This window comes from Saccopteryx bilineata, chromosome 8 (genome assembly GCF_036850765.1).
Source record: "Saccopteryx bilineata isolate mSacBil1 chromosome 8, mSacBil1_pri_phased_curated, whole genome shotgun sequence".
NCBI classification, from domain to species: domain Eukaryota; kingdom Metazoa; phylum Chordata; class Mammalia; order Chiroptera; family Emballonuridae; genus Saccopteryx; species Saccopteryx bilineata.
The window spans coordinates 41,204,759-41,231,531 of record NC_089497.1 but is presented as its reverse complement, the minus strand read 5'-3'; the positions used below and the strand labels follow the sequence as shown (position 1 = coordinate 41,231,531).

The 26,773-nt window shown below is 37.9% G+C and overlaps 1 protein-coding gene across 4 annotated transcripts; it reads right to left on the bottom strand.

Moving 5' to 3' along the window:
* CD200 (CD200 molecule) lies at positions 1-26,530 on the bottom strand. Of its 4 annotated transcripts, none has more exons than XM_066241260.1 (6): positions 26,377-26,529; positions 15,044-15,125; positions 11,092-11,427; positions 8,083-8,355; positions 6,487-6,594; positions 1-125 (listed from the first exon to the last, which is right to left on the bottom strand). In XM_066241260.1, the coding sequence occupies exons 1-6, from the start codon at positions 26,386-26,388 to the stop codon at positions 118-120; spliced, it is 819 nt and encodes a 272-aa protein (XP_066097357.1). In that variant the 5' UTR covers positions 26,389-26,529; the 3' UTR covers positions 1-117. The 4 variants fall into 4 exon arrangements, with proteins under 4 accessions (XP_066097357.1, XP_066097356.1, XP_066097358.1 ...); XM_066241259.1 differs by lacking the exon at positions 1-125 and adding an exon at positions 2,095-2,188; XM_066241261.1 differs by lacking the exons at positions 1-125; positions 15,044-15,125 and adding an exon at positions 2,095-2,188 and having other exon boundaries at positions 26,377-26,530.
* Between the last annotated feature and the right edge of the window lie 243 nt (positions 26,531-26,773).

The window sequence follows — 26,773 nt, the reverse complement described above, 5'->3', positions numbered from 1 at the left end:
CTTTTACTTCCACTTTTGCTCTCATAGGTCCCTGCAGAATGACCCTTTTCCTCCTGCTCTCCTCCTGCATCAGATTCAAGTAGACCAGAGAATAATTGTCAGGGTTCTGTGACTCTTCTAGGGCTCTGGATAAAAGAAAGATCAAGACATTACCTTTGGACATTTATACTTTCTATCCTAATAGATTTTAGAAAGATAAATAACAGAAGGATCAATAAACATAGACTTCTCCTTGTGGAGATTTCGTCAGCAAAGATAAGGAGTTAGACATTCTTGACTCTACGTGATGTGAGGAGAATGAGACTCTTCTTTGAAAGGGTATATAGGTAATTCTAGGAAATCAAGGTTGACAGAATCACTTAAGACTTCAAGTAAAAAAAAACAAGTTCAAGAATTCCAAATGATCCATGTGTATTTTATTTATAACACCTTGTTTCCTATGGATACTAACTTGCTGGGCATTGGGCTGGGTAAGAATGGTCACAAAGTTGACAGATGGAGATATGGAGATCCTTTGGAGGGATATAGGCTTGTTGGCCCAGAAACTGGGATGAAGAGGGCCTCCCTACAAAGCATGTAGACAGTGAGGTAAAAGGCCTAGAGTTTTGTCTTGGAGCTATCTCTTAGTCTGTGTTATCCTAAATATTTCTTATCAAAACTCTGCAAAGTTCTGCATGTTTGAACCTTGCCAGTACTGTATTTCCAACATGAGCTGTCTATGGCAAAAGACACAGAACAGATCAGGCAAAAAGAATACCCAGGCTTAAGGGTCTGTTAGACAGTAAGTTTGTGATCAAATTATACCATGAAATTTTTATATGGTGGGGCTGCATTTGCACCCATTCAAGGCTAAAATTTTGTAAAAAAGATAGCCTTGGAATACAAGATTTATCTCAGTGATTCTGATCTAGGAATTTAATGTAGGTTGCTTAACAATTTTCTCATATAAAACATTATATTTCTCCTTGGAACTATGAGGAAACTGAGGTAGGGATGAGAATTAGCACTTGTCCAATCTTAGAAAGCATAAGTATAATTATTTAGCAAAACAAAGATTTTTTTTTTGGAAACAAGTATTCTTTGTATTGTCCCTCTAACTACTTATGAATTTCACCATTACAAATTGTTTATTGATCACCTCTGTTATCTGACATAATACTAAGCTTAAAATAGGAGAAGGTAACATGATCTCACCCAGGATACAGTGTTTTATGAACACTGCCAGTTATCATAGCAAAGAGCCCACTAATTGGCTATTGTGAGATGAAATATATCAAGGTTATTATACAGATAATGTAGGTTAAAAAAAATCACTTCTACATGAAATAGGTATATTCTTCAAGAAAAAGTGAAGTTTGAAACATGTACTTCACATGATTGTATCAATTTTCTATTGTTTTCCAGTTTGGCTTTGACTCAATGAAACAAAAGAAAACTGCTAACAAAATAAAAGCTTTTTAAAAAATTAGGTCATTGTCTATGATGATCTGGCCCAAAGTAAAGTTTTTATTTCTGAGAAGCATGTAATCATTTTGGGTTGACTAATAAGAAATAAAAAATTATTCTCAACCCCAGATTTAACTTGATTGTAGTATATGTGGAAGTGACAAAATTTATGACATCAACTGGGTTTTTAATAGAAATAACTAACTATAATAGAATGGTGGAAAATTTCTCTGGGAAAATTTAATATTTCTCACTTTCTATTTCAGTAACAAAGCACCTGATTCATAAAAGAAAAAGGAGTTATTTGGAAACATCTTCACCTACTGTACTATCTTTTTGTTGCAGTCTCATGGGCAGTAACTGTAATGATCTCATCAGAAAGATGCCAAGAAAAATTGCCCCTAACTCATCACACCTTCCTTCATAATGCAGCTTTACTGTTGAAGAAAGTTAAAATCATACTCTCTGGTATTATGCATAACCAAAGGAAGTCTAACTTTCTATAAGAATAATAGCCCCTCTCATCAAAAACTATAAATTTGCTTATTCTTTTGTGAGTAATCAATGATTTACATCTAAAATAAAGTGGGTTTTGGTAATTTATCTAACAGTTGAACCTTACTTCAGACTTTCTTCACTTACCAGATTTATCTTCTTGACGAGTAACTCCATAGAAATTATTCTGTCTACTCACATTGAGTAAGTTCAAGAACTAATTCATCCCTCGTCCTCTCCCTACAAACTGAACACAGATACGCATACATGTACACTTACTCCCACACCCACACTAATTAAGAGACAGAAGAAAAAAAGAAAAAAGAGAAAGATAGAAAGCAAAGATTATAAGACTATTTACTTTTCTCATAAATTGATAATCAGAATTTGTTACTTGAAGAAATAAAAAATGATTTTCTTTTTTTTTTCTAATTTTGTGAACTTAAATTTTGTTCTTAAACCAGTATTTTCTTAGTCTTGTGTGTGTGTGTGACACAGAGAGGGACAGACAGGGACTGACAGACAGGAAGGGAGAGAGATGAAAAGCATCAATTCTTCATTGAGGCACCTTAGTTGTTCATTGATTGCTTTCTCGTATGTGCCTTGACTGGGGCACTACAACAAAAGGTTGAGTGACCCCGTGCTCAAGCCAGTGACCTCAAGATTTCGAACCTGGGTCCTCCATGTCCCATTCTGACGCTCTATCCACTGCGCCACCACCTGGTATTTTCATAGTCTTGAGCAATTAAGTCGCCAGCACAAGCAACACATGGTTTCACTAGCTATTTAAATATATAGGATCAAGTAATCTGGCTGTTAAAATTTTTGAAACCAGCCAAAAAATCCAGACACTCAAAATATGCCACTGAACATTCAATGTAATTAACTGAATTGGCCTTATGTCATGAAGACATCAGTAAATGGCAATCTTAGTGCTAATAAGATTCAATACAAGTTCAGTTCTTTACAGTATACCCCTTATTCATAGCTTTGCTTTCCACAGTTTGTTACCTGCAGTCAACTGTGGTTTAAAATATAACATAGAAAATTGCAGAAATAAACAACTTATAAGTTTTTAAATTAAATTTATTGGGATGACATTGGTTAATAAAGTAAATTTCAAGCGTACAATTCTATAATATATCATCTGTGAATTTTGTTGTGTGCTCATTACCCAAAGTCAAATCTCCTTCTGTCACCATATATTTGACCTACTTTACCCTTTAGTACCTAAATTTTGCAGTGTTCTGAGTAGCGTGATGAAATCTTGTACCATACTCCATCATAACTGGATGTGAGTCATCCCTTTGGCCAGAATATCCACATCCTATATACTTCCTGCCCATTAGTTACTTAGTAGCCATCTAGGTTAGTGATGGGCAATCTTTAGAGCAGGGGTCCCCAAACTACACCCGCAGGCCACATGTGGCCCCCTAAAACCATTTTTCCGGCCCCAGCCGCACTTCCAGTAGGGGCACCTCTTTCATTGGTGGTCAGTGAGAGGAACACTGTATGTGGCGGCGCTGCAAAGCGCGGCATCACTCACGTACAGTACTACTTCCAGTGACGCGGGACGCACACGTCAAGGCTCCGGAAGCGTGTCATATCACTTGTTATGGCTAGCAGTGACAAATATGGAACCAGACATTGACCATCTCATTAGCCAAAAGCAGGCCCATAGTTCCCATTGAAACACCAGTCAGTTTGTTGATTTCAATTTACTTGTTCTTTATTTTAAATATTGTATTTGTTCCTGTTTTGTTTTTTTACTTTAAAATATGTACCGTGTGCATAGGGATTTGTTCATAGTTTTTTTTATAGTCTGGGCCTCCAACGGTCTGAGGGACAGTGAACTGGCCCCGTGTAAAAAGTTTGGGGACCCCTGCTTTAGAGCTTGGTATGTCAAAATTCACCAAAAAACTGAGCATAACTCTGGTAGTGTGTCACTTCGAGAAAAACGGCCTAACAGGAAGTCCCAGAACTAGACGCTCTGTGCTGGAGTTCTGTTGTTTTGGCCTACAGACCTCCAGCATGGAGTGTCTACACTACAGCAAATGTTTTATCCTCAGCTATTGCACCTGGCCATGCAGGAGCAGAGGATGAAATGTCCTTCTCCGCATGCGGCCCCATACTTCTTTGGTATGCGGCCGCATGTCATTGAAAATGGCTATGCGTGTCAGTGCTGACATGCATGTCATATGTTCGCTATCATGGATCTAGGTTATCAGATCAACTGCAGCAGTAGGTATCTGTTGTGCTTGTGCTCAAGGAACCTTTAATTTACTTAATAATGCCCAATCACATAACTTTATTACAGTATATTATCATTGTTCTATTTTATTATTAGATATTATTGTTACTCTCTTACCATGCTTAATTTATAAGGTAAACTTTATCCTAAGTATGTATGTATAGGAAAAAACAGAACTCATCTGGTATTACATGAGGTTTCTGGCATCCATTGGAGGTCTTAGAAAGTATTCCCTTTAGATAAAGGGGAACTACTAGATTTCACAAATAAAAAAATGCCAGGGTACAGAGATAAGCTGACTCTTTGTTTCAGGAACTAGACAAGGCATTAAATAATTATATTTCCCCAAAAATCCAAGACTTACTTAATAAACAGAGGACAATCCTCTTGCAAATGCCCCTTTCTAGTGGAATTCACCTTGAGTTTGAATATTGTACCGTGATTCTTACCCAAAAGGGACTTTTAAAAATGAATTTGAACACTGGATATTTTTCTACTTTAGCTTTCCAAAGAAATACAGCCATAACAGCAAGCACAGAGTGAAATAAGGGCAACTGAGAACAATAGTGCCTTTCAAGTCAGGACTCCAGGGCGTCATGACTGGAAAACATGATGGCAGAGGTCAGGAGACCAGGAAGTCTTCAGTCTGCTGTTAACTAGCTGTATAATCTTAGGGAAAGAGTTTTCCTCTCTGAGATTCAGTTCCTATTTGGAAAAGTAAAATGTTTAGATAAAGCAGAAACAGCCTTCTGCTTTTGACATTCTGCAAGTTGCTAGTGGGGATTATGGGCATACCTTTATGTGCAACAAGATCAGCTGATCTGCAACCTTCTCTCCCTGACGGAAAAAATACCTTTATCTACTTCGATGAAGGGGCAACTGACACAAGATTTATTGTTTTCCTTATAAAACCACAAGAATTAATCTGGTATTTATAAAAGTCTTATGCAAAATTAATTGTTCAAAAAAACATGGAACATGAAAGATATTAGTCTATGAGACATAAATGAAAAAAAGGTTGCATATGATGGAGATTTTAAAAAATATTTTTAATTGAATTTATTAGGGAAATACTGGTTAACATAAACATACAGGTTTCAGGTGCCCCATTCTACAACACATCTCTGTACACCATCCAGTGTGTTCACCCTCCTAAGTCAAGTCTTTGTGCATCACCGTTTAGACCCCTATACTTTCCTCCAACCTTCCCCCACCTGCAATCAACCCACTGTTGTCCGTGCCCATGAGTTTTTTCCTTTTTCTCTTTTTGAGTGAGATTTTTAAACAAATATCTATAATAACACTCAAAAGCCAACATTTTTTTTCCTTCCCTATCTTTCAGTCATCTGAGATGGAGAAACTCCCAGAACACCTACCTCTTCATCCTAAGAAATTCCCATCACACAACATAGATAACAGCTTTGCATTAGCTTTAATAAATTAGTCTTATCTCCAGAAACCAAAACTATTTCATTCATTTTTTCTATCTGACTCCTCTTGTTCTATAGCGTCTCTAGTGTTATCATGTCTCACAGTGTTTTAGACTCAGCATGTATGAGGTACTGAATTTATAAGAAAAAGGAAATTTTAAAAAATCAGTTTCAAAATTTATCCTTCTGTCCATTTATTCATTCATTCACTATTTTAATGAACATTTATTAAGCACTTGGTATATACATAAGACACTGTGACAGATGTTGGAGGGAATGGAGAAAAATTCACAGCCTCTAAGGACAGAATGGCACGACACAGTCATTATAAGTATGGATCGCCTGCAAGTTGCTTATCATGCTGGAGGCACAGTGAGAGTATAACACATAAAGTGTTAGCTAATTAATTATTAATCATATCAGACAAGTTCACAGTTTCTTAAATGGAATAGCTGGCCCATGGAATGCTATAAAATGAGAAGAGATTGTTTCTCTCATTAATGGGTAGAAAGAACACAGCATGGGTGCTGAACTTCTTTCTCTGGTTTTGTCATCAGATGATTTCAATTATCAGACAAACATTTTCACATTTTTCACATTTCCTATCATAGCCTTTACTCTCAATTTACAAAACAGTCTTTAAACAATCTCAGTGCATCAAATGCAGAAACGTCCAGTTTAATGTCCAACTGCAAGAAAATAATGTTGATGTGTTGTTTTAAAACACCACTAACATTTATGTTATTTTAGAAACAACACACAAAACACACTGTTGTCATCCTTTTATTAACATTTTCATGTGACCCCTAAATTGTCATTAAATAATAATTTGTTTCCTTCTTCGTACTTCCTGTGATGACTCACCTCTGTCTTGGGTCCGGCGATGTTTCCAGTACAGTAAGATTGAGATTAAGATCAGGAGAATTACCAGGGAAACAATACTTAACAACAGTGGAACTGAAAACCAAAAGCCTATATATATTGAAGGGAAAAAGAGAAAAAACAAAGTCAAAAAAAGAAGCTTTTTTGAGGAAAAAAGAATAAAGCAAATAGTTGTGACAAGTTTTTACTAGTGTTAAGCTTTCAATAAAAATTATTCTTAAATATATACATATTGATGTCTATATTCATGGTATTATTTTTAAAATGCTTAGATAATAACAGTAACATGTTTTATGTGGTTAATATGTAATAAGAGCTTTGAATGTGTTATTTACTCCTGAAAACAACCCAGGAGGTAAGTAACATTATTATTATTTAATATTAAAAAACCTTGAGGCTCATAGAAGTTAACTAAATCTAGACCACCCCATACTAAGCGGTAAAATCAAGGCTTATTCAGAGGTCAGTTTGCCTCTAAAGAACATATTATTTGCCATACTTTCCATTAAAGTAATATGTTCACTGGGGAAGTTTTGGAAAATACAGAGAAATATAATGGGGGAAAATCATTATAAATGAGATGTTACTTTTGACATTCTTGGAAACGGAGACACATTCCTTTACAGGTTCTTGTTTTTCAGGAAAGTGTATCCTTTGCCATGGTTGAATCTGAGTTTATTTAAAAAATGTCCAAACCTAACACCAGAATCCTTTTGACAAAATTTACCTAAACGTTGACGTTTTGATTAGTGTGTTTTTTCAAGGACTCCAGAAATGACTACAGGAGATATTCCTCAGAGGCCACTGCACCGATGAGCCATCCATGGGAAAGGTTTTTCAGATTTTATTGTTCAAATTGCCAGTGAAAGAAAACAGCTGTGGCTGTTATGACTTTTCCCTTTCTTTTCTCTCTCGTACCCTTACCTCCTGTATCCATGAGGCCTGGAGGTAGAGTTTAGATAGAAACACAAGCGAGCAAAGGGAATCTTGAACAAGAAGCAGTGTGTTTTAAAAGGGGTGAGGAAAACACCTCAGATTGGTCCCTTTCCTAAAAATGCTACTGCCCTTTTCCGCAGTGTAATTTATGCAAAGGTTGCATCATAAATGTCTCATTCCAGGAAATCTTTCTGATCTCCCCAGATTGAGCTGATTCCCCCCTCCTTCCCACCTGCGATCCTCCTATGGTGCAATCCTCCCATGGTGCACAGGTAGCTTCCTTATGCAAGCTTTTAACATGCAGTTTTACAACTACTCAGCCACTGCAGTAGTTCCTAGTAGACTAGACGCTCTCTGAGTCTTGCTCACTGTCACAGCAACTGGCACATCACAAACACTCAGTAAATGTTAGCAAGGAAGGAAAAATGAATGAACGGATCTCAGCATTTGGTATATGGATACCATGCCACATTTACCCAAGTAACATTGGCTTCCTCAGCTGTTTTTCCTTCCCAACTTAATCCATTCTCTCCTCTATTAGCTCCTCTGCTAAGAGGCCAACAGGTTCTTCAGAGCATTCACCACCTTCCAGGTGTGTATACACAGGTGTGACCACAGCCATCTTTGGCCACCTTCTCTTACCATTATTCACAGTTTGCCTGAATTCGGTCACAGTCCCCAGGTGCAGCACCTGGCATATCACATCTTTCCCCATCTGACTCTTGGGGTCTTTAATCTGGAGGACGCTGGTGACAGACGTGGTCCCGTTGGCATGTGAGACAATCTCAGTATTGTTCTCCATTCCTGACCCAGAGACCTTCCAGGAGATCACAGGGGCTGGGCGGGCATTGGCAGAGCAAGTGATATTTAGGTGGTCTTCAAAGAGTTTGTAGTGAAGGAATACTGTGGGCTGTACTGGGACAAAAAAAATAATAATGGTCTGCCATCAGTTAAACATGTGGTCTGAGTTTCACTTCTCCTCAGAGTGATGACAATGATATTTACAGTAAGACAGTGGGGGGCTAGAAAGACAAACTAATACATCCAATCCCAGTTGGGGCCTTCTAAGTTCTTCCTGTGTCTAATTCTCTGACCTGCAGGATGGGGACTAGCCTCATACAACCCTGTGACAAGAAATATCCTTTCTGTATTTTGTTTCTAGGTGAATTAGCTGGGTGGACAAAGACTATCTTCTCTCTCAAATAGTCCAGAGCCTAATTATTCTGTTCTCTTTCTTTATAGGCAATGCAGCATCTTTTGCTTTTTCTGGTTGCCACTCACAAATAGTTCGACAATGACCACCAATGAGCACTTCCATACAAGTAGCCTACATGTCTCAGAAGCACCAAAGCAGCTTCAGAGCAGAGACTCTGTTCAGGGACTGCTCCTTTGTGAGAGCAGTTTTTTGTTTGGAACTGAACCAGTAAATGAGTTGCATGGAAGAAACTTGGAAATTCCCTGTTTGGAATAGCTATACAAGATGTAAGTTATGATGTCATAACCAAATCACAGAATGACAGTTGAAGAACCTTGGAGATCACCTTATAGAATTAAAAAAAAATAACCACCTTATGGGAAAAGGGCATTAATTTTAGGCCAGCTTTACCTTGTTCCCTTTTTAAAAGTCCCTTGACTAGTGAGTTCATTTTTATTGGAATACAGTTTATCTCTTCTGAACAAAATGTAGACCTGTCTTTCTGTGGTTGGTTGTGTAGCCCACAAGATAATTAGAGGACAGTGCTAAATTAAAACTTGGTCTGTCTGTACTTAGAGGTTCAAGAGGTGGGTGGGTGACAGTGGGCTGTAGGCAATAGAATTGTGTTTCTGTCCAAAGAGTGTCTAGGTTACTAACATCAATGAGCACTGAGAAACAGAGATAAAAGTGAAGGAAGATGATTATGGTTGATGTGGCCAGACTGGATGGATGGCAGAGCTCTCTGGTATATCAGAGAATGACAGATAAAAGCTATGAATGGCTAGAAAAAGTCAGTGTAGAAAAGAACAACAATATTACTAACCTAAAGACTCCTTTGATTCTAGTTTTAGGCAAAAAAATAATACAAAAAATTATGAGTAAAAGAGGGGAGGATAGCAGAAAAAGAGAAAGATGAGCAAAGGAGGAAAAAAAGGAACAGAAATGAGAAACATATAACACAAGAAGGAAAAAGAAGAAAAATGAGATAGGAGGGAGAGAGGGAGGGAGAGAGGGAGGGAGGGAGGAAGGAAAGAAGGAAGGAAGGAGAAAGGGGGTAAAGAAAAAAGAAGAAAATGTTGAGGGAGAGAGGATTGGAAAGAGAAGGAAGAAAAAGAGAGACTGAGGGAGACAGAGAGAATGGAACAAGTAGAAATGAAGAAAATATGGCATAAGATCCTGCAGAGAGGATTCATTATAACCAAATAAGTGAAAAAATGTTGTATTTGTTGTCATACCTCCCTTGCATTCTTATCTACTTAGTCTCCTTTTTTCCTACGTCCAATATTTTTGGTGTGCTCAAACTCAAATTAACATTCTTAGTAACTCTAAGTTTGTTTCTTCACTCTTAAAACCATTACCAACTGCATCATGCTCCAAAGTTACCCCTCATTCCTACTTCTCAATTCTTGATCTCAGCTATGTGTTAGTTAAGAGAAAAGAAATCTTATCGAACTAAGCTTCTTGATTTAAAAAAAGCTTTTTTTTTTTTTTTTTTTGTACATTTTTCTGAAGCTGGAAACGGGGCAAGACAGTCAAACAGACTCCCACATGCGCCCGACCGGGATCCACCCGGCACGCCCACCAGGGGCGACGCTCTGCCCACCAGGGGGCGATGCTCTGCCCCTCCGGGGCGTCGCTCTGCTGCGACCAGAGCCACTCTAGCGCCTGGGGCAGAGGCCAAGGAGCCATACCCAGCGCCCGGGCCATCTTTGCTCCAATGGAGCCTTGGCTGCGGGAGGGGAAGAGAGAGACAGAGAGGAAGGAGGGGGGGGGTGGAGAAGCAAATGGGTGCTTCTCCTATGTGCCCTGGCCAGGAATTGAACCCGGGTCCCCTGCATGCCAGGCCGATGCTCTACCACTGAGCCAACCGACCAGGGCCAAAAAAAGCTTTTCTAATCCAGTTAAATTTCTGGTTGACATCAACTATAAAGAGCCTCTGTTGCATGTCCCCTATCAATCCTGAGAGAGCTACATAGAAAAGAAATGAGAGGGGTCACCAGGTTAGCCCAATCTGGCTCTGATCTTACATCCAAAAATATTAAACCTATTAGAGACACTACAGATAATCAATGTCACATTACTGCACAGATAAATTAACACTGGGTGAAGAGAGTGGACAGGACTCTTCTATGGTCACATGATTGTTAATTTCAAAGCCAAGTCTGAATTATATCATTGCTTATGGAGAACGTGTTGTCTTTACCATGGTCCCTAACTTACTCCTGCTGGCAACAGGATTCCTCGGAGCAAAGACAACTCCAGGCACAGATTTGATCTAGCCCCATGGACTCTTTAATAACCCTAGCCACAGTTATAGTAGACATGAAAGGCTAAGTGTCTTCTAACAAACTTTTCTGGAGTTAGGACCATGAAAAACTAGGTAATATTATCATGTTCCAAATGTTCTTAAAAATAACGTTTCTGGTCAGAGACAATGTATTCTCAGAGATTCTCACCAAAAAGGGTGAGACAAGATATTCCTGTGATCTTCCCGGAACCGAAGGTATTGAAGAGACACTTGTAACATCCTTCATCATCCAGAGTGGTATTCCAGAAGGTAATAGTTGAGTTTTGAAGTCCCAGCTCAGTTATGTTCATTTTATCTTTATAGGCAGCCTGGAGCACAACCCCATGGTCATTGCTGAAGGTGACCATGTTTTCAGGGCTTACAGCCTTTATTTTCTGCCATGTCACAACCAATACTTCCTGGGAAGATTCCAGAAAGCATCGTAATGAAGCAGGTGTGTTCAGCTGCTTTCTTTCATCTTGAGTCACCACTTTAATCAGAGGATCTTAAAAAAAAATTATATTTTAAAATTTAATATGTACATAAATACACGTTTTTCTAATTAAAAATTCATATTCAAAGTCAAATATAGAAAAGATAGAGAAAAATGCAAAGAAGAAAACATTTACCTACCTTTTCTGATGTTGCTAAGAAAATATAAGTTCAAATATGTTTTTTCCATCTTTAAAAATAGCAGAGTAGTAAAACAAGAAGGCAAATTCTCAGTGACAAGAAACTGTGAAGACTCCCTGTATGGTGGAAAGTGGTGAAATAAGGCTGAAGGTGGAAACTGTCATATAGGATAGAAGTGAGTTCCTATAAAAAAGTGAGTTCCTATTCAAAAATTCAAGTGAGTTTATGCCCTGAGAAGTAGAAGCTAAGAGCAGAAAAGAGTCAATGGACAACAGGCAGATGATTATATACAGAAGCCTGTACATCCCACACATACACACTACCAAATAAGGGGTAGCAGCAGTAGTGTCTGCCTGCAGGAAGCAGTAGTGAATATAGCAATATAATTTAGAGTGACATACAGGACAATGTTCCAGGAGGCTGATAGTAGCAGAGAGCTTTGTTAATCAAATGGCAATCAACTCATGCACCCAAGTTTACTGAGTGCAGTGCAGAATATAAGGCATGGCAAAAATATCTCCCTTCTCCAATGCTGGCTACTCTTACTGATGTGCTAGAGTATTCCATAGGAAACCTCAATATAATAATAAATGGCCAAACATTTGAGAAAGCTAACACATTGGAAGAGGGATAATAAACTTTAAAAATTCAAGAATTCATATCAAACAAAGAAAGCTCTCGTAAATCAACAAATATTTGGACAAAAATAAATATGATATCTTAAGGTAAAAAGAAGCCAGCACTGTCAACAGTACAACTTAGAGATGTAGAGAATGAGAAATATAAAATCTTAACAGATTGGCTGACTTGGAAGAATGGATATCACTGAAGAGTAAATGAGTATGTAGAAAAGACCAGGTCATGGAATTCTTCCAGAATATAGCACAAAGAAATAAAAATGCAGAATGAATTAAAGAAAAATTCAAAGACCTGAAATTTTTCAGCATCAATACAACATGACTTCTAAAAGAAGAGAAAAGGGAGACTGAAAGACAAAAAGATTATAAGGGACAAATATAATAATAATAATAAAAGAACAATCTAAAATAAGATATATTGATCACGAACCTCTATGCACTTAAAAAGAAAAACTCAAAAAAATATAAAAAGCTAACAGAATTACAAAAAATGTATAAATCCACAATCATTATGGGAGACTTTCCATAGTCATCTTTCTTTCTTCCTTTCTCTCTCTTTCTTTCTTAGAGAGAGAGAGGCAGACAGACAGGAAGGGCGAGAGATGACAAGCATCAACTCATAGCATAGTTGTGGAACCTTAGTTGTTCATTGATTGCTTTCATATGTGTCTTGGCCAGGGGGCTCCAGCCAAGCCTGTGACTCTTTACCCAAGCCAGCAACCTTTGGGCTCAAGCCAGTGGCCATGGAGTCATGTCTATGATCCCACATTCAAGCTGGTGGCAGTGGGATTTCCAGCGTGGGTCCTCAGCATCTCAGGCCAACACTCTATTCAATGAACCACCATGTGGTCAGGCCCATAGTTCTTTCAGAATTTTTATTTCCATATATTAAAAAACTAAGTTAAGCAAAAAAGTCAAAATAAGAATATTTGAAAACAAATATTTATGTAAATTTTTTACCCAGTAGAGAACATACAGTCTTTTCAAAAATATGTAAAACATTCATCAAAATTAAACTTAAAATAGGATAAAATGAGCTTGAAGACTGGGCACCACACAATAAATTAGAAATTCAGCCTCATTAATAGTGGCACAGTGGATTGAGTGGCGCCCTGGATGCTGAGGGGCCTGGTTCGAAACCCTGAAGTAAAAAATAAATAAATAAAATAAAATAAAACCCTGAAGTCAATGGCTAAAGCACTGGCTTGCCAGCTTGAGTGCAGGATCATTGACATGATTCCAAGGTTGCTGCCTAAAACCTAAAGATTACTGGCTAGAAACCCAAGGTTGCTGGCTTGGCAAAGAGTCACTTGCTCAGCTTGAGACACCCATGAGAAGCACTCAATAAATGACTAAAGTGAAAGCAACTAGTAGTTGATGCTCCTCATTTCTCTCTCCTCCTCCTCTCTGTCTTCCTGTCTCTCTGTAGGAAGGAAGGAAGGAAAGAAAGAAAGAAGGAAGGGAGGGAGGAAGGAAATTTATATGCTTCTTTTAACTAATTACACCAGCAAGAATTATAAATTACTATAAATGACATTGAGATATAATATTAAAATCTGTAGAAATTGATAAAACAGTTCTCAGAGAATAATATTCCATCTTAACTTCATTTATTAGGAAACAAGAAATAAGGAAATTAAAAAATAAATACACATACAAATCCAAACACCCTAACCAAAAAAAGTAAAAGTGAGTTAATAAAGATAAAAGTAAAAATTAATAAAATTATGCAAAAAAATTTAGGTTTAATAAAAAAACCACAATCTGCTATTTTAAGACTAATACTATAGACAAAATGTTGGCTAGTGTAATTAGAAAAAAAGAAGTCAGCACAAACAATATTGTCTCTCAACCCCTTAACATCAGGCCTATAAAGGTGGACATAGCAGCAAACACAGTGTGGAACCCCTGATGTGGCAGGAGTCCAGTTTTAGTGAGGTGTGCTCTTGGTAGATGTAAAAAGTTCTGCAGACAATACCTGTTGTTGGGATTGGGATTGCCTAAAAATTTGCTGAGATTCTGCAAGTCAGAAATGTGAAGAAGTTGCTGCTTTTAAATGGAATGTAGAAAGAGATCAAAGCTAGTTTTAACTTCTTGCGTGATTTTCCTCTTTAACTATGAAGAAACCATTCAGTAGGAAGTTTGCGATTCTTTACCATTCTCATAGAATTCCATTCATATCCCCCCAGCCAGTCGATAAATCCTGTGTTGCAGGTGCTGCAAAGTCTGCCCTTCCTTCATTTATGAAGGCTGATGAGCACAATGTCACACGGAGGTGATAAAAGGCCAGCAGCAAAGCGAGGTGGCCTCCAATGGAATAGAGAATAGAAGGTCTGGCATAAATAGGAACTACAGCAGATAAGTGAACAGCACAGGCATGTGTTTTATATAACAGACTACGTGAACTTGTGTAACCTTTATATCTCATTATTTCCTGTATTTTTCTGTAAAAGACGGGCATAGCCAGTCTTAAGGATCACTGCCAGATTACCTTCTCAAAAGGTTGTATTCTGTCATACTCCCCCAAGCATTCCCATATCTTTACAAACATAGGTCATTACTGCTTTGAAAGTTATTTGATTCGACATGTAGAAAATATCTTAACTTAGACTTCTTTCATGCCTGGTTTTATCTACAGAAACAGTGTCTAAATAGCAAAGCCATCTTCCACTTCGAAAACAAAAATATTTCTGAAAACAGAAAGAACACTCCCACTCCTTCAAGCAAATTATATGTTTAAATAATTCATGCAGACAGATGAACCAGCACAGCATAAACAACAGTGGCCAAACGTCTCCACTCCAGAAATCAGATTTCCCGACTCCATGCAGGGGAATTGAGTATCTTTACCTTGCGCCCTGCATAGCATCACTGCTGCCAAGAACCAAATCAGTCTGTAGGTAGACAGATGACAGAAGAACCTCCCGAACACCTGAAGACAGAAAGCAAAGTACAAAAATAGGCATTTGGATATGGACAAAGCAAAGGAAGCTTCAATCTCATCACTGTCTCAGAGAATGTTGTAGCTACGGTTTTAACCACCAGAGAACTTTGGTTTTGAGGAAGCAGGACCAGAGACTATAAATGAAAGGAATAGCAGAGTGTGCTCAGGAAATGGAAAGGGGAAAGCAGCAGTGTGGTTCGTTCATCATGGCAATCCCTAGCAATTTGAGGCCTTGCTCCTAAAACCACCAAGTTCAAGAGCAAAGTCCCAAAGGCATAGCATTTTTGGAAAAAACCCCAAACTGCCAGGAATACACAGAAAACACAGAGATTATAAATGTTGGAGTACCCACATCCAAAATAGCCCGTATCTGTTAACGTTACCAATATAACTCAGGGGAACAACATGTCAAAAACAAGTGACTCCCTTGCAGTTTGCTAAAGTAGATTTTCCTGCAAATTATGCAAAGTTTATATAAATTATACCTTTTAAAAACCAGTAATGGCTTTATTATTTTCTCCATTGTTTTATTGTCATGTCTCTGGGCATAAATTCTTGGACTTTTTGAAAATCATGTGCATATTTAAGAAGATATTATTCTGGGTATCATTTTGTTACAAAATGTGGGTAGAAGGTAAACAGATAAATTTCTATGCGCAGTAGCCCCTGAATCTGTTCATTTGGTGTACATGTGTATGTTCATTAAAAGGGATACAGGCAAGAAATATAATTTTCCCTTATATTTTTCTATAGTTCTAGATTTTTCTATAATAAAACTGTGTAAGAAATGTGCATTTTTCTATGTTTTTCTTTAACTGAACTTCATGTTGCCATTCCAATTAGAGGTAGAGACTTAGTTTTAGTCAATGTCATACTATTTCTGTCAATTCAGTTCCTGTAAACTCAACACTTCACGATTGTCCCAATCTCTGGCATTGCATCTGTATTCCTGAGAGTTTCCATAATGCCAAGCCTTAGGGAAGGGCTACCAATCCTTGGTAACAAACTTCTATCAATGCTGGCATTCTCTAAGGCTGCTGCTCCCGCCTCAAAGTATCAGGATTATTGATCTGTGCAATTAAGTCTTGTGGTTACAAGATGTTCTGTCATGTGTTGTTCCAATTCCGTGCTTCTGGATTCTTCCTGTGTTGGGCAAAAGGAAATTATACAAAATCTCTGCCTAGACTCCCATCTATCTCTCCACAACTGCTTTACTGTTTCCTTGCTATGATGAATAGGCATGTCTATCCCACAATTTCTCACCCCTGACCTCAGGAAAGCAAGGTACAGGTGCTTTCTGTTCTTAGATTTTAACATATATTTGTATGTTTCATTTATCATCTTCCTGAATTCCTCACTCCTATGGGATGGGTGCAGGGCCTCCTTTTCAGGATACAAACTGGTATGTGAGACTAAACATGTCAGTCCTCTTTGCTTTCCCAGACTAAAAAACACTGATTTCCTCTAGGGTCAGAAAAGCTAGTTCCTCCATCACCCTCCATTTTTCTCATTAAGTTTTTTGTGGAATAAACATATGTTCTTGGTCTTTTAGTATTTAAGTTTTTCAAAATTAAATGCTTAGACTCTTGCTATTTAAAAACTTTGGTTTCCAAAACTAAAATCTTTTTTTCACATTTTAATTCCACACTATTTTTCAAAAACATCATGACTCTTATAAACTTGGATGTGTAATTCCAAGTTTAGCAAAAGCTGTGATGAGAAATGCGGAAAGGATTGGCTCTCAGTGTGAAAAAACTGTGTTTTAGGACGAGAGAGAAAGTAGATACATACCAAAACACAAGATGTGTAAAGCAGAAGCCAGCAATATTTAAGAAACAAAGACACAGTGACTGAGACAAAGGAAATGAAAAGGAAAGCATTGTTATTATATATATTTACTCTGGCTAACTTGAGTTGGGGATAGTGGGATAGCAGAAATACTAGAAGTGTGAACTAGGACAAATATTTATAACTCTCTAAGATGCAGGAGAAATAACAGCAAAAAGATTAAGTGAGGTAGGCTACGTAAAGCTCCTAGAATAGAGACTGACACGATCACAAAATGAAAGTTGATGTTAGGGTTCTGGTCAAGATTCTGGAGTAGGGTGTTGCTGCACTTGCTTCCTTTCATGATCACACTAAAGTTACAACTAAATAATGAAACAATCAACCTGGAGAACCATCTGAAGACCAGTTGAACAGAAATGCTATAACTAAGGATATAAAGAAGAAGCCATGCCAGGACTAATAAGAAAGGCAGAAATGCAAAATGGGCTGGCCCTACATCTAGGTGAGTTTGTTTAGAATTCAGAGGGATTTCTCAGCCGCAACAGATTCTCCGAGGTGCAAGGGATCTCAGCCTCACACTTGGCTCCCCAGCCAAACACCAGTGTGAGGAAGAGAAGTCTACATAACATCTGGTTGTGGACATCAGCAGAAATTTGCTCCTTTGAGGTGAGACAGATGGTTGCTAGAAACACAGGTGTACTCTTATAGGAACTGCACACAAAATCTCACTCATAGGCACTCAACTTGGGCCCCACTTGAGGGGAAAATGCTAGGAGTTTTGGTGCCAAAGACATACAGAAAGAAACTGAGTTATGTGGCTTCAACATGAGGGCTGGAAGGACACCAACCACTTCTGTGCTGAGCACTTTTTGCACAGCCTATAGATCTCTCTGGGGTTGAGCCATTCTCCCACCCAGCCAGACCTGTTTCTACACTGGCCTGGTGAACTCCACTAGCTCCACCTGATGACTATCTGATCCTCCACCTCACCCAACTCACGCATCACTGGAGGCCCTTTGGCAGTAACCAGCCTGGGCCTGTATTTTAGTCTTTTTTTAAAAAAAGCTCTTCATGAATTCTGGTCAAGCTTGGAGAATTCCAGAGATATACAAAGAGAAACTGAGTTGTGCTGCTTCAGAATGACACCTGGAGGGATGACAGCCACTGTCCTTGTGTTGAGCCCTTCCCCCGTACAACCAAACCTGATTCTTTCTGTATGGCTTGGTGAACTCCACTTGCTCCACCCTGACAATGACCTTAGACTCCAGGCTACTGCAAAGGTGAGCAAGCCCCAGGTGGGTGGTGGCTTTTGCTGAGTAGCCTCAGGATCAGCACTGGCAACAAACCTAAATCTCTATTAACCAATGAACAAGACTCACCACCCTGGTGACTCTCTGGGACACTGCCTCATGCAATTTGCATACCGCTTGAGGCTCTTTCAGCAGCTGAGCCTTGGGGCAAATGGCAGGCGGTGGCAGGCCTTAGGCTAGGTAGGGCCTTTTGCTGACCTAACCCCAGGCTCTGTAGTGGTAGCCTCAGTTCACAGCATGGCCTCTTCTACATGACTCCAGGATTGGCATACAGAGCTACCAAGTAAGGATTGTTTCATAACTCCTCACCGGTACCTGTGATTGGTCAACGCAGAGTCTGACACTGACCTGCACTACAGCCCAAGCCCCCAAGAATCCCCTTAACCCACACACTCCCAGTAGCTGGTTTCAGACAATAAAGCACCACTCAATTAACTTCTCAAGTGGCACACCCAAAGGGTAGTCCCAGCAAGCACCAGACCCTACTGGGGCAAATCCTGCTTCATGGGGTCAGCCCCCGCACAGCAGCTGATATGTGGTGGTGGTGGCCAGTCCTCATAAACAGGCTTAAGGTAAATCACACCCACTATCATACCAGGAAAAAAAATCAAGGCTCAACTAAAACAGGGCACAAACACAGACGGGATACTCCTGAAGCATCAGGCTCAGGTGATAAGGAAGCTGCAACACTGGGTTTCATAGGACTTACTACATAAAGCCACCCTGCCAAGAATGGGAGATATAACAGATCTATCTACTACATAGCAACTAACACAGAGAAGCAGCCAAAATGACAAGGCCAAAAAAAAAATGCCACAAATGAAAGAACAGGAGAAATCTCCAGAAAAAGAACCAAATGAAATGGAGGCAAACTATACAGAATTCATAACACTGGTTGTAAATATGGTCAAGGAACTTAGTAAGAACTTAAAGATATATTAATCATAAAAAAAGATGAAAACCATAAAATAGAATCAGTCTGAAATGAATACACTAGAAAAATAATCAAATACAGATTAGATGAAGCAGAGGGCGGAATCACCGATTTTGAAGACAAGGTAGCAGAAAACAGGCATTCAAACCAGTAAAAAGAAAAACTAATTAAAAAAAAAATGAAGATAGTTTAAGGGGCCTCTGGGACAACATCAAACACAACAATATTTGCATCACAGGAGTACCAGAATAAGAAAAGAGAGCAAACAATCAAGAATCTATTTAAAGAAATAATGACTGGAAATATTCCTAACCTCATGAAGGAAATAGATATACAAGTCCAGGAAGCACAAGAAGTCCCAAACAAGATGACCCTAAGGAGGCCCATACCAGGACATATCATGAATAAAATGGTAAAGGTTAAAGACAAACAGATCCTTAAAAGCAGCAAGAGAAAGACAGTTCCTATAAGTAAGCTACCAAAAGACTGTCAACTGACTTCTCAACAGAAACTTTTCAAGCTAGAAGGAATGGCAAGAAGTATTCAAAGTGATAAAAAGCAAAGACCTACAATCAAGCCTTACTTTACTAAACAAGAATATCATTTAAAATTGAAGAAGAAATAGGGCTTCCCAGACAAGAAAAAGCTAAATGAGTTCATCACCAACAAACCAGTATTACAAGAAATGTTAAGGGGACTTTTTAAAAAGAAGAAAATAAAGGAACATAGTTATAAAGAATAAAATGGCAATAAACGTCACTATTTATATTACTTCACATGTAAATTAATTAAATGCTCCAATAAAAGACATAAGATACTGAACGGATGAGAAAATAAGGTTCATACATACAAGATAGTTATACAAGAGAACCATCTCAGCACAAAAGACATACACAGACTGAAAGTGTTAGAAAAATATATTTCATGAAAGTGAAAATCAAGGAAAAGCTGGGGTAACAATACTTATATTAGATGAAGTAGTATTTAAAACAAAAGCCCTAATAAGAGGCAAAGAAAATTACATAGTGATAAAAGGCGCAATACAACAAGAGCATATTATCTTTGTAAATATTTATGTACCCAACATAGGCATACCTAAATATATAAAACAAATACTGATAGAAATAAAGGGAGAGATCAAAGGTAATACTATTACAATAAAACTTAATATTCCATGGAAATCAATGAACAGACCTTCCAGACCGAAAATTAACAAGAAAGCAGTGGCCCTTGTAATTTTATTAACAAATATCACCCCCAATAAATTCAAGTAAAAATACATATTTATAAAAATAAACATATTTATTTAAAGAATCTATATAACTCAACACCAAACAAACAAACAATCTAGTTTAAAAATGGGCAGAAGACCTGAACAGCCACTTCCTCTAAGAAAACATACAAATGGCCAACAGATACATGAAAAGATGCTCAACTTCACTAGCAAATAGGGAAATGCATATCAAAACTACAATGAGATACAACCTCATACCTGTTAAAATTACCATTATTAACAAGCTAAGTAATAACATGAGTTGGAGACATTGTGGAGAAAAAAAAATCTCACTGTTGGTAAGAATGGAAACTAGTACAGCCACTATGGAAAACAGTATAATGGTTCCTCAAAAAATTAAGAATAGTTTCCTTTTCTGGGTTTGAAAACATTTATTCACAAGGATATATGCACACCAATGTTCACTGCACCATTATTCATGGTGGCCAAGACATGGAAACAACCAAAGTGACCTTCAATAGATGATTAAAGGAGATGTGGTACATATACACAATGGAATACTACTCAGTCATGAGTAAAGATGAAATATTGCCATTTGCAACAACATGGATGAACCTTAAGAATATTGTGCTAAGCAAAATGAGTCAGTCAGAAAAAGCTAAGAACCATATGATTTTACTCTGTTTGGATATAACTCATAGGCACAGACAACAGTATGTTACTTATTAGAGAAAAGTGGGTGGGAAAGTAGTAAAGGGGGATAAATATATGGTGACTGAAGATGATTTGACTTTGGGTAGTGGACACTACCCTATTCATTTAAAATAAAAAAAGAAACTCAGTGGCCTTAAATGACATGCTAGACTAGATAGATTTGATTTATATTTTAGAGCATTTTACTCCAAAGCAACAGAATATATATTCTTTTCAAGTCACATAAAACATCTTCCAGGATAGACCACATGTTAGGCCACAAAACAAGTCTCAATAAATTTAAAAAGTTTGAAATGGTATCAAACATCTTCTTTGACCACAATGGTCTAAAACTAGAAATCAATTCAAGAAGAAAACTGAAAAACACACAAACACATAGAGAATAAATAACATGCTACTAAACAATGAATGAGGTAACAATGAGATTAATGGAAGAAATCAAAAGATACCTCAAGACAAATGAAAATGATAACACAACAACCCAAAATCTATGGGACACAGGAAAGCAATCCTAAGAGGGAAATTCATAGCAATAAAGGCCTTCCTTAGGAAACAAGAAAAATCTCAGATAAACTCTTTAACTTTACACCTAAATAATCTAGAAGAAAACAACAACAAAGCCCAAAGTGAGTCGACGGAAGAAAATAATAAAAATTAAAGCAGAAATAAATGAAATAGTATCTAAAAAAATAGAAAAGATCAATGACAAAAAAAGATTAACAAGACTGATAAACATTTAATTAGACTCATAAAGGAAAAAAGAGAGAACTCAATTAAAATCAGAAATAAAAAAGAAGTGACAACTGACATTACAGAAATACAAAGGATTATAAGTAAATGCTACAAACAATTATATGTCAACAAATTGAACAATTAGGAAGACATGGATAAAATCCTTGAAACATATAATCTTCCAAGACTGACTCAAGAAAAAACAGAAAATCTGAACAGACCAATTACTACCAATGAAATTGAATCAGTAATCAAATAATTCCCAAAAAACAAAAGTCCTTGACTGCATTGTTTCACAGGTGAATTTTATCAAACATTCAAAGGAGAATTACCACCTATCCTTCTCAAACTATTCCAAAAACTTAGGAGGGAAGGCTCCTAAGTTCATTCTACAAGGCCAGCATTGACCTGATTCCAAACCAGACAAAGACATTACAACAAAAGAAAATTATAGGCCAACATTCTGAAGAACATAAATGCAACATCTTCAACAAAATTTAGCAAACCAATTTCAGTAATGCATTAAAAAGATCATATATCGCTATCAAGTGGAATTTATTCCTGGAATACAAGGTAGGCTCAATATTTGCAAGTCAATTGACATAAAACACCACATAAACAAAATGAAGAATAAAAATCTTATGATTATTTCAATAGATGCAGAAGAAGCATTTGACAAAATCTAGCATTCATTTATGATAAAAATAAAACTCTCAGCAAATGGGAATAAAGGGAACATATCTATATATCCTATATGACAACCCACAGCTAATGTTATACTCAATGGGTAAAAGCTAAAAGTATTTTCCTTAAAATAGGGATCTAACAATTTTGCCATTTCACCACTTTTATTCAATATAATACTGGAAGACCTAGCCACAGAAATCGGATAAGAAAAAGAAATAGAAAGCATCCAAATTGGAAAGAAAGAAGTAAAACTGTCATTATTTGTAGACAAATACTATATAAAGAGAACCCTAAAGCTTCCACCAAAAAGTGACTAGAACTGATAAATAAATTCAGTAAAGAATATAAAATTAATATTCAGAAATCAGTTGCATTTTTATATACCAATAATAAACTTTCAGAAGGAGAAATTAAGAAGGTAATCCCATTTAAAATTACATTTAAAAATACCTAGGAATAACTTAAGCAAGGAAGTAAAAGACTTATACTTGGAAAATTTTAAGACATTAAAGAAAGAAACTGAAGAAGAAATAAATAAATGGAAGCAAATACTGTGCTTATGTACAGGAAGAATCAGTATTGTTAAAATGTCCCTACTACCCAAAGGAATCTATAGATTCAATGCAATTCCTATCAAAATATCAATGGCATTTCACAGAACTAGAACAAATAATCCAAAAATTTATATGGAACCACAAATGACCCTGAATAGTCAACAGTGATCTTGTGAAAAAACATAGTCGGGGGTATCATGTTACCTTATATCAAACTATACTACAAGGCTATAGTAATCAAAAGAATATGGTAGTGGTTTAAAAACAAGTAGATGAATGAAAAAAAAAAAAAGAGATAGCCCAGAAATAAACCCACACTTACATGATCAATTAATATATGACAAAAAAGAGCAAGAATATACAATGGGTTAAAGACAGTCTAATCAATACGTGGTGTTGGGAAATTTAAACATAACATGCAAAAAAGTGAAATCAGACCACCTTTTTACATCATACATAAGAATAAACTCAAAATGGGTTAGAGACTTAAATGTAGGACTTGAAACTATAAAACTCCTAGAAGAAAACATAGGCAGTAAACAATCTGACATGGCTTTAGTAATATTTTTTCATATATATCTACTGCACCAAAGGAAACAAAATAAAAAAATAAAAAAATGGACTACATCTAACTAAAAAGTTTCTGCCAGGTTCGAGACTCCGAGGTCCCGCGCGGGCTCATCTGGCTTGAGCAAAGAGCTCGCCAGCTTGGACCCAAGGTCGCTGGCTCCAGCAAGGGGTTACTCGGTCTGCTGAAGGCCCACGGTCAAGGCACATGTGAGAAAGCAATCAATGAACAACTAAGAAGTCGCAACGCACAACGAGAAACTGATGATTGATGCTTCTCATCTCTCTCTGTTCCTGTCTGTCTGTCCCTGTCTATCTCTGCCTCTTTAAAAAAAAAAAAAAAAAAAAAAAAAAAGTTTCTGCAAAATAATCAACAAATGAGGAGACAACCTACTGAGTGGGTGAACACATTCGCCAATGATACATCCATATCCGGTTAATATCCAAAATTTATAAAGAACTCATACAATTTACATCAAAGAAACATAAATTAAAAAGCCCAAACAATCCAATTAAAAAGTGGGCAGAGGACCTGAATAGACTCTTCTTCAAAAAGGATTTACAGATGCCCAACTAACATATGGAAAGATGCTCACTGTCATTAATCATCAGAGAAATGCAAATTAAAACCACAATTATGTATCATCTCACACATGTCAGAATGGCGCTCATCAGTAAGTGTTGGTGAAGATGTGGAGAAAAGGGGACCCCTCCTGCACGGTTGGTGGGAATGCAGCTTGGTGAAGCTGCTGTGGAAAATGATATGGAGTTTCTGTTAAAAAAAAATTAAAATTGGAACAGGTTTATGACCCAATGATTCCACTTCTGGGCATATATCTGAAGAAATTCAAAATACTAATTCAAAACAATATATACACCCTTTGTTCACTGCAATATTACTTACAATAGCCAACATGTGGAAGCAACCAAAGCACCCATCAACAATTGAATGGATAAAAAAGCAGCCGAACGTACAAATTACTGGCCATAAAAAGAATGAAATCTGACCATTTGCAATTGCATGAATGGATCTAGAGGCTATTATGCTCAGTGAAATAAATCAGACAAAGAAAGACAAATACCATATGATTTCACTTATTAGTGGAATCTGAAGAACAAAATACGTGAACAAACAAAATAAAAACAGACTCAGATACAGAGAATTGATAGTAGAGGGTAAGAGGGTTGGGGGACTGAGCGGAAATGGTAAAGGGATTAAGAAGTAGAAATTGGTGGTTACAAAATAGTCAAGAGGATGTAAAGTACAGCATAGGAAACATAGTCAATAATACTGTAATAATTATGTAAGGTGCCAGGGGGGTACTAGACTTAATTAAGGACACCACTTTGTACATGATAATATTGTCTAAGCATTGTGCTGTACACCTGAAAAAAACATTCAATAATATTGAATATCAACGGTAACTGAAAAAAATACAATAGCTAATAATGAGGAAGGTAAAAAAAAAATGGTGCTATCTCATTGAGTTACTATGAAAATTGAACATGTAAGGCACTTAATACAGTGCTTAAGATACAGTAGATGCCAATATGTATTAGGTAGCTAAAAGTCTTCATTATTCATATCATAGGAAGCCCAGTAACGAAGAAGTCCGCTTCTACCCCTTGCCAGGAGGGCCAGGTTTCACAGAGGCGGGGTCTCACCTGACAGCTGCGCCGCTGTCAGCTACATCGCCCCTATTCATACCACTATTCCAGAAAATTCCTAGGTCCAAATCCTGATCCTACCACATACAGTCACACAGACTTGGAAAAATCAACCTCTCTGTCTGTTTCTTTATTTGTAAAATCAGGTAATTCCTTCTGTGACGGATAGCTGTAAAAATTAAGAGCATCTGGAACGCAGTAAACCTTAGCTCAATGGCCACCATTCTCCTTTGTTAGGAAAGGTATCGAAAGAAATAACCGGCTGTGTGGTTTTGTCAATAAATTATACATGGGAAAAAAATTTTACCTTGAGGCATTAGTTGTATTTGGATTTAAAATGATTTAGTGTCAATTTTTAAAATCAATTATACCAATGTAAATGAAAATCTTCCCCTTCATTTACTGTCATGTAAACAGATCTCGAATACACAAAATGTCTGTCTCTCCTAGATACCTGGGTTTTAACCCTGATTTATCCGACCCTTTATAGCTTCCCAAGCAAATACCCAAAAAAGGGGAGAAAGAGGCATCCAGAAGGGAGCGAGCTCTCCTGACGCCCCGAATTCCGCAGCCCCACCCCAACTGTTGGCGTCAACAGGGAGCAGAAGAGCATCCCCTCTCCCCTTTGGGAGGCGATTTAAAATAGAATGTGCTTTTCTTGCCTTTCAGCCAGAGACAATGGATCACCCCCCCCCCCCCCCGGGCTGTGGAGAGGACCCACGCCTCACCGCCCAGTTCCACTCCCCGAGGACAAGGATCTGGGGAGCAGCAGCATCTGCGGAGCCACCGCCTGGCAGCATCCTTTTTTTTTTTTTCAAGGCATTGAAACAGAGAACCAGAATGCCAGGAGGCTTGGAGGCCACCTTTTGGAAAGCAAAATCCGCTTCTTGGTAAGGTTAAGCGTTAAGGAAAAAAGCGCAGACAGAAAACCCTGCTTCAGACCATAATGGGGGCGAGCCGCAGCCTGGCGCACTCAACCCGCCGCCGCCCCGAGCCGCCGGTGCGACATCGCTCACCCGGCGCCCTCGTTCCCATGCCCGGCCTCTCTCACCCGCCTCGCCATCCTCGCTCCTGGACGAGCAGGCTGGTCGGCTTCAGCAGGAAAGCCCTGGGGATCTCAAGCGAGATGGTGCACCTCCAGCTCCGCTTCGCGAGGCTCTCCCGTCACGAGCTTTAGCCAGCAATGCCGCCCACCTCTGGTCTCCGCCTGCGCTTCACTCCTCCCCCTCCATCCTCCCCACCAGACACAGGCGCAGACGAGGCAGGGGCAGGTGGGATTTCCAGTGAAGCCATTAACGCCTCTATTAATCATTCTTTCTTATCTTAATAAAATTTGTTATTTTTCAGAGGTGGTAATTGGGGAAAGTGAGAAAGTGTTTGAAAAAACACACTTTTTTTTTTCCATTTTCAGTTTTAAATAACAAAGAGAAAGGGAATGGGGGTGGGGA